Source organism: Clarias gariepinus, chromosome 2 (genome assembly GCF_024256425.1).
Source record: "Clarias gariepinus isolate MV-2021 ecotype Netherlands chromosome 2, CGAR_prim_01v2, whole genome shotgun sequence".
Taxonomy (NCBI): Eukaryota; Metazoa; Chordata; class Actinopteri; order Siluriformes; family Clariidae; genus Clarias; species Clarias gariepinus.
Genome location: NC_071101.1, coordinates 44450962 through 44460000, shown reverse-complemented (window position 1 = coordinate 44460000; position 9039 = coordinate 44450962). Strand labels below are relative to the sequence as shown.

General features: G+C 42.1%; 1 protein-coding gene across 1 annotated transcript in view; it reads right to left on the bottom strand.

Annotated features, from left to right (window-relative positions):
- scara5 (scavenger receptor class A, member 5 (putative)) overlaps positions 1–9039 on the bottom strand; it is a 69018-nt gene that overhangs the window by 31268 nt on the left and 28711 nt on the right. The window contains exons 4-5 of the mRNA XM_053479851.1: positions 1293–1478; positions 209–685 (exon numbers count right to left, since the gene is read on the bottom strand). Of these exons, the coding sequence (XP_053335826.1) occupies positions 209–685; positions 1293–1478 (663 nt within the window). The remainder of the gene's footprint in view (positions 1–208; positions 686–1292; positions 1479–9039) is intronic.

Genomic DNA, 9039 nt, shown 5'->3' with positions numbered 1-9039 from the left:
ACATTTTTTGTATTGATTTTGACTGTTGCCTCATTGAAAACTTGAAGGTTGAATAAAGTTGAATAAAGCTGAAATGAATTTCCCTTTTCTTTACCCAGAAACAATGGGGATGCAAATTTTTGCATTTACAGTATTATAAAATACCCTCAACAGTTTTTTTTTTTGTTATGGCATGGCATCTCTGCCACCTTGTATCACTTTCTCTTACCTTCGATGACTGTTATGTTCTTCAGCGCCATGGAGTGCTCCCAGTCTTTGAGTCTTAGGTCCTCAGTGATGACGCTGAGAATCTCAAGCTCATTCTTCATCTGCTCCTCCAGATGGCTCTGCTTGATCCGGACACTCCTGGTATTTTGGGTCACATTGCTCATTTGCACCTGAAGCAGCTCCATCTCCAACCGCTGGATGTTGACATAGCTGCTAAGCGAGTAATTGATGGAGCCCATGGCCCAGTCCACCTCGTCTAGTTTCTGCCTAAGTTCATCAACTCGCCCCACTGTCTCACGCAACGCGGCATCCTGACTGCGGATGGAGGCAGCAGCTCGTGTTAGGGCTATTCCTAGTGCGCTGCTGTTTCTCCGGCTACTTCCCACGTGCTCCTCTATCTGCGTAATAGTGCCTGTGGCATGTTCGCTAAATGCCTGCAGGTCCAGGATGTCCCGCTCGAGACCCTGCACCAGGTTTCCTTTGTAGAACACAAGAGTCATTATTCATCCCGGAAATTAGGATTAATGACCTGATTTGTGGTTCAGATGTACTTTAAGTCCCCAACATACGAACGAGTTCTGTTCAGAGACTTTTGTTTTTGTCTAAGTACTAGGATACTAACACAAATGCCTATACATAGTAAATAACTACAGTAACATGTTCCAGGATCTTGTTCTTGTTCTTTAAAATCATGCCAATGGTTAAACGATTCATGTTAAAAAAACGAGTAATGTTTGCAATTTTTTCACCTATCCATATTCTCTCAATTATAATTTTTGTCTTTATCAGTATTAGTTGATGCTTCTTAGCAGTACCAGTTAAATTGCTGCAGCTTTTACGCCTGCTTCTGGACATCCTTGGATGTTTTTTTCAATGTCCAACGGACATGTGATCTGACTTCCGCAGAACATTTGTAAACGCATGGTCATGTCTTTAAAAGTTCATAACTCAAATGTTTGTATGTAGGGGACTTACTGTACTAGCAGTCAGTCACTACCATAAGCAGAAAATGCCAGAGTAATTGTACTTAAAAATGCACTTTAAGTTAAACCCATTCATCAGTGAACTCTGCATTTTTCTTGTACCTAGCTGCCTCAGCTCTTCGCTGTGATTGTGGAAGAGGCGCTCCAGCTTCCAGATGTTCTCCAGCAGGTCGCTTTGGGAAGGCAATTGACCGAGAGACTTCTGCAGAGTTTCGGAGCGATCTCCCAGACGTGTCACATTCTCCACCAGAGCCTCCTGCTTCTCTGATGATACCTGGGATCTGGAAACTGAGAAGGACCAAACACACACACACACACACACACACACACACACACACACACACACACACACACACACACTTAGAACTTAACTTAAACTTAGAGGTCATTAATACGCTGGGTTTATCAGATCAATCAGTTGGAATAATGAAAACACATTTGGTTTCAAAACAAAACTAATTTGACCTAAAAGGTACAGTGTGTAGAACTGATTTTTTGGCTATGAATTGCTGTTTGATCTGGCTTGACAACTGTTTGGTAAAGTAAGCCAAGCTTGTGCTGAGATCAAGAGATCTAAAATGTGATGCTTTTAGAATCTCATCACAGGGAAAAACAGGATAAAGGAACATGGAAGGAAATAAAGCTAAATCTATTTTAAATAAAAGTAATTTTACACACATTTGAGGACAATAATGGGACACATTTTAAGGAGATAGAGAGAGAAATGAAAAAGTGAGAAAAGCCTTTCCTCAGCGGAGTTGGATATCTTGGAAAAGACCTGTCTCTGATCTTCCATGCTGCCCATGCATTAAACTGCCAATAAATTGAGGGCCACCAGGGAGACCAAACCTAACAACTCCTTCCTGGCTGTGAAGATTCTTAGTCATCCTGGTGAGGTCAACTGTGGGTTCTTTCTTGTTAGGTAGAAACAGTCCACTACTCATCCATATAGCTTCTTCAGCTCAAAGGTAAGTTGGTAAGTTAATAAAGGGTCTTCCCTTGGTTGACAAGGCTTGTTACATGAACAGTTGAGTAGGAGAGAGAGTCATTAGAGAGTAGGGTGGGAGAGAAGTATTAAGAAGTAACAGCAATAGAAAGAAGTTAGGGAAAATCATACTGTAACAACCAGAGAGAGTATTAATTGTAGCTTTCCTGGTTGACCTGTGAAGAAATCTTCCTGGGGATGGATAAAAGGGCAGAATGAAAAATAGGAGACAGGGTATGTCTGAGACCTCCATCTCTGTTGAGAGAAGTATTTTCTTCTTGCACATCGATGGCTTCTTTTACAGCACTCGATCCATCTATCCTCCCTGTCCAAAATTTGTACCTTCTAATCCTCGAATGTATGTCCTTTGTCCTTCAGATCAAGGTATACCACTAATTCAGTCCATGAGGGGTTGCTCTTTCCTTGCTGATTCAAACCTCCTATGTAATGATTGTTTTCTCTCCCCATTGTAGAGCTCTGAATACTTTACATTGAATTGGACCACATTATTGTATTATATCGGATTATTATGATGGTACAAAAACATTTATACGGTTTTCACCTTTATTGTGTGCAATGTGTACAGTTGAGTACTAGTCTACAGCACACACACACCTGACTCTCCCTCTTCAAGAGTTAGTGTACAACATGACTTTTTAATGAGCATCAATCAGTCTCTAAATTAAAGACATTAAAATAAGTTCCAGGTGCAGTGTCCTGATGTTTTGACGTAACGATATCCCGATGTCATAATATCCCTATGTCCTGACGTCCTCCAGCAGGATTTCTCAGAGCATTAATCTCTACCACAGCGTCCCAGAGGGGACGCTGTGAGGATTGTTGGGTGGAGGTTGCTTGGTAACAGATGGTTTGGAATGAGGCAGGGTTTGTAAGTTAATACTCTCTGAGTTGAGGTGATGTAATGTTGGCTCAATCTTCTGAGACACGGCTGTCGTTTAACTCCCACAGACAGGCTGTACACATGCCACACATATACTCACACACACACACACACACACACTGAACATATGCACTACCATATACAGTATGCTCTGTATACATATACACTCGTGAAACTCACATACACTGTTCCTGTACATCTTAAACACTGTACACATAGACTCTACACACTGTACATACACCATCTAATCAGACAACACACGGTGTACATGTACATTTTTCACACTCTACACATTTACTGCTATTTTTTCTTTATATGCTATAATTTGTAAGCCCTGTGTTGGTTGTCACTGCTACGCTGATGACACATAGTTATACGTCTCAGCAAGGCCAGATGAGAAAAGCCAGCTTAATAAATTGAGCAATGTGCGAGAATGTGTGAGTTGAGACTGGATGTTAATTAACTCCCTCAGACGTTCTGGTACTAGGACCACATGAAGCTAGAAGTTAGAGTGTATATGGGTGCGTGTGGTGTATGTGTAGAGTGTATATGAGTGTGGGTGGTGTATGTGTAGAGTGTATATGAGTGTGGGTGGTGTATGTGTAGAGTGTATATGAGTGTGAGTGGTGTATGTGTAGAGTGTATATGAGTGTGTTTGGTGTATGTGTAGAGTGTATATGAGTATGGGTGGTGTATGTGTAGAGTGTATATGAGTGTGGGTGGTGTATGTGTAGAGTGCATATGAGTGTGGGTGGTGTATGTTTAGAGTGTATATGAGTGTGTATGGTGTATGTGTAGAGTGTATATGAGTGTGAGTGGTGTATGTGTAGAGTGCATATGAGTGTGAGTGGTGTATGTGTAGAGTGTATATGAGTGTGGGTGGTGTATGTGTAGAGTGTATATGAGTGTGAGTGGTGTATGTGTAGAGTGTATATGAGTGTGAGTGGTGTATGTGTAGAGTGTATATGAGTGTGTATGGTGTATGTGTAGAGTGTATATGAGTGTGAGTGGTGTATGTGTAGAGTGTATATGAGTGTGAGTGGTGTATGTGTGGAGTGTATATGAGTGTGGGTGGTGTATGTGTAGAGTGTATATGAGTGTGTATGGTGTATGTGTAGAGTGTATATGAGTATGGGTGGTGTATGTGTAGAGTGTATATGAGTGTGGGTGGTGTATGTGTAGAGAGTATATGAGTGCGGGTGGTGTATGTGTAGAGTGTGTATGAGTGTGGGTGGTGTATGTGTAGAGTGTATATGAGTGTGGGTGGTGTATGTGTAGAGTGTATATGAGTGTGGGTGGTGTATGTGTAGAGTGTGTATGAGTGTGGGTGGTGTATGTGTAGTGTGTATATGAGTGTGTATGGTGTATGTGTAGAGTGTGTATGAGTGTGGGTGGTGTATGTGTAGAGTGTATATGAGTGTGGGTGGTGTATGTGTAGTGTGTATATGAGTGTGGGTGGTGTATGTGTAGAGTGTGTATGAGTGTGGGTGGTGTATGTGTAGTGTGTATATGAGTGTGTATGGTGTATGTGTAGAGTGTATATGAGTGTGTGTGGTGTATGTGTAGAGTGTATATGAGTGCGAGTGGTGTATGTGTAGAGTGTATATGAGTGTGAGTGGTGTATGTGTAGAGTGTATATGAGTGTGGGTGGTGTATGTGTAGAGTGTATATGAGTGTGAGTGGTGTATGTGTAGAGTGTATATGAGTGTGGGTGGTGTATGTGTAGTGTGTATATGAGTGTGTATGGTGTATGTGTAGAGTGTGTATGAGTGTGGGTGGTGTATGTGTAGAGTGTATATGAGTGCAGGTGGTGTATGTGTAGAGTGTATATGAGTGTGGGTGGTGTATGTGTAGAGTGTATATGAGTGTGTATGGTGTATGTGTAGAGTGTATATGAGTGTGAGTGGTGTATGTGTAGAGTGCATATGAGTGTGAGTGGTGTATGTGTAGAGTGTATATGAGTGTGGGTGGTGTATGTGTAGAGTGTATATGAGTGTGAGTGGTGTATGTGTAGAGTGTATATGAGTGTGGGTGGTGTATGTGTAGAGTGCATATGAGTGTGGGTGGTGTATGTTTAGAGTGTATATGAGTGTGTATGGTGTATGTGTAGAGTGTATATGAGTGTGAGTGGTGTATGTGTAGAGTGCATATGAGTGTGAGTGGTGTATGTGTAGAGTGTATATGAGTGTGAGTGGTGTATGTGTGGAGTGTATATGAGTGTGGGTGGTGTATGTGTAGAGTGTATATGAGTGTGAGTGGTGTATGTGTAGAGTGTATATGAGTGTGAGTGGTGTATGTGTAGAGTGTATATGAGTGTGTATGGTGTATGTGTAGAGTGTATATGAGTGCGAGTGGTGTATGTGTAGAGTGTATATGAGTGTGAGTGGTGTATGTGTAGAGTGTATATGAGTGTGGGTGGTGTATGTGTAGAGTGTATATGAGTGTGAGTGGTGTATGTGTAGAGTGTATATGAGTGTGGGTGGTGTATGTGTAGAGTGTATATGAGTGCGGGTGGTGTATGTGTAGAGTGTATATGAGTGCAGGTGGTGTATGTGTAGAGTGTATATGAGTGTGGGTGGTGTATGTGTAGAGTGTATATGAGTGTGTATGGTGTATGTGTAGAGTGTGTATGAGTGTGGGTGGTGTATGTGTAGAGTGTATATGAGTGCAGGTGGTGTATGTGTAGAGTGTATATGAGTGTGGGTGGTGTATGTGTAGAGTGTATATGAGTGTGGGTGGTGTATGTGTAGAGTGTATATGAGTGTGGGTGGTGTATGTGTAGAGTGTATATGAGTGTGGGTGGTGTATGTGTAGAGTGTATATGAGTGTGTATGGTGTATGTGTAGAGTGTATATGAGTGTGAGTGGTGTATGTGTAGAGTGTATATGAGTGTGGGTGGTGTATGTGTAGTGTGTATATGAGTGTGTATGGTGTATGTGTAGAGTGTGTATGAGTGTGGGTGGTGTATGTGTAGAGTGTATATGAGTGTGTATGGTGTATGTGTAGAGTGTATATGAGTGTGTATGGTGTATGTGTAGAGTGTATATGAGTGTGGGTGGTGTATGTGTAGAGTGTATATGAGTGCAGGTGGTGTATGTGTAGAGTGTATATGAGTGTGGGTGGTGTATGTGTAGAGTGTATATGAGTGTGGGTGGTGTATGTGTAGAGTGTATATGAGTGTGTATGGTGTATGTGTAGAGTGCATATGAGTGTGGGTGGTGTATATGTAGAGTGTATATGAGTGTGTATGGTGTATGTGTAGAGTGTATGTGTAGAGTGTGTATGAGTGTGGGTGGTGTATGTGTAGAGCGTATATGAGTGTGGGTGGTGTATGTGTAGGGTGTATATGAGTGTGGGTGGTGTATGTGTAGAGTGTATATGAGTGTGGGTGGTGTATGTGTAGGGTGTATATGAGTGTGGGTGGTGTATGTGTAGAGTGTATATGAGTGTGTATGGTGTATGTGTAGAGTGTATATGAGTGTGGGAGGTGTATGTGTAGAGCGTATATGAGTGTGGGTGGTGTATGTGTAAAGTGTATATGAGTGTGGGTGGTGTATGTGTAGAGTGTATGTGTAGAGTGTGTATGAGTGCGGGTGGTGTATGTGTAGAGTGTATATGAGTGTGGGTGGTGTATGTGTAGAGTGTATATGAGTGTGGGTGGTGTATGTGTAGAGAGTATATGAGTGCGGGTGGTGTATGTGTAGAGTGTGTATGAGTGTGGGTGGTGTATGTGTAGAGTGTATATGAGTGTGGGTGGTGTATGTGTAGAGTGTATATGAGTGTGGGTGGTGTATGTGTAGAGTGTGTATGAGTGTGGGTGGTGTATGTGTAGTGTGTATATGAGTGTGTATGGTGTATGTGTAGAGTGTGTATGAGTGTGGGTGGTGTATGTGTAGAGTGTATATGAGTGTGGGTGGTGTATGTGTAGTGTGTATATGAGTGTGGGTGGTGTATGTGTAGAGTGTGTATGAGTGTGGGTGGTGTATGTGTAGTGTGTATATGAGTGTGTATGGTGTATGTGTAGAGTGTGTATGAGTGTGGGTGGTGTATGTGTAGAGTGTATATGAGTGTGGGTGGTGTATGTGTAGTGTGTATATGAGTGTGGGTGGTGTATGTGTAGAGTGTGTATGAGTGTGTATGGTGTATGTGTAGAGTGTGTATGAGTGTGGGTGGTGTATGTGTAGAGTGTATATGAGTGTGGGTGGTGTATGTGTAGAGTGTATATGAGTGTGGGTGGTGTATGTGTAGAGTGTATATGAGTGTGGGTGGTGTATGTGTAGAGTGTATATGAGTGTGGGTGGTGTATGTGTAGAGTGTGTATGAGTGTGGGTGGTGTATGTGTAGAGTGTATATGAGTGTGGGTGGTGTATGTGTAGAGTTTATGTGTAGAGTGTATATGAGTGTGGGTGGTGTATGTGTAGGGTGTATATGAGTGTGTATCGTGTATGTGTAGAGTGTATATAAGTGTGGGTGGTGTATGTGTAGAGTGTATATGAGTGTGGGTGGTGTATGTGTAGTGTGTATATAAGTGTGGGTGGTGTATGTGTAGTGTGTATATGAGTGTGTATGGTGTATGTGTAGAGTGTGTATGAGTGTGAGTTGTGTATGTGTAGAGTCTATATGAGTGTGGGTGGTGTATGTGTAGAGTGTATATGAGTGTGGGTGGTGTATGTGTAGAGTGTATATGAGTGTGAGTGGTGTATGTGTAGAGTGTATATAAGTGTGGGTGGTGTATGTGTAGGGTGTATATGAGTGTGGGTGGTGTATGTCTAGAGTGTATATCAGTGTGAGTGGTGTATGTGTAGAGTGTATATGAGTGTGTATGGTGTATGTGTAGAGTGTATATGAGTGTGGGTGGTGTATGTGTAGAGTGTATATGAGTGTGGGTGGTGTATGTGTAGAGTGTATATGAGTGTGGGTGGTGTATGTGTAGAGTGTATATGAGTGTGGGTGGTGTATGTGTAGAGTGTATATGAGTGTGGGTGGTGTATGTGTAGAGTGTATATGAGTGTATATGAGTGTGGGTGGTGTATGTGTAGAGTTTATATGAGTGTATATGAGTGTGGGTGGTGTATGTGTAGAGTGTATATGAGTGTATATGAGTGTGGGTGGTGTATGTGTAGAGTGTATATGAGTGTGGGTGGTGTATGTGTAGAGTCTATATGAGTGTGGGTGGTGTATGTGTAGAGTGTATATGAGTGTGGGTGGTGTATGTGTAGAGTGTATATGAGTGTGAGTGGTGTATGTGTAGAGTGTATATAAGTGTGGGTGGTGTATGTGTAGGGTGTATATGAGTGTGGGTGGTGTATGTCTAGAGTGTATATCAGTGTGAGTGGTGTATGTGTAGAGTGTATATGAGTGTGTATGGTGTATGTGTAGAGTGTATATGAGTGTGGGTGGTGTATGTGTAGAGTGTATATGAGTGTGGGTGGTGTATGTGTAGAGTGTATATGAGTGTGGGTGGTGTATGTGTAGAGTGTATATGAGTGTGGGTGGTGTATGTGTAGAGTGTATATGAGTGTGGGTGGTGTATGTGTAGAGTGTATATGAGTGTATATGAGTGTGGGTGGTGTATGTGTAGAGTGTATATGAGTGTATATGAGTGTGGGTGGTGTATGTGTAGAGTGTATATGAGTGTATATGAGTGTGGGTGGTGTATGTGTAGAGTGTATATGAGTGTGGGTGGTGTATGTGTAGAGTGTATATGAGTGTGTATGGTGTATGTGTAGAGTGTATATGAGTATGGGTGGTGTATGTGTAGAGTGTATATGAGTGTGGGTGGTGCATGTGTAGAGTGTATATGAGTGGGGGTGGTGTATGTGTAGAGTGTATATGAGTGTGGGTGGTGTATGTGTAGAGTGTATATGAGTGTGTGTGGTGTATGTGTAGAGTGTGTATGAGTGTGGGTGGTGTATGTGTAGAGTGTATATGAGTGTGGGTGGTGTATGTGTAGAGTTTATGTG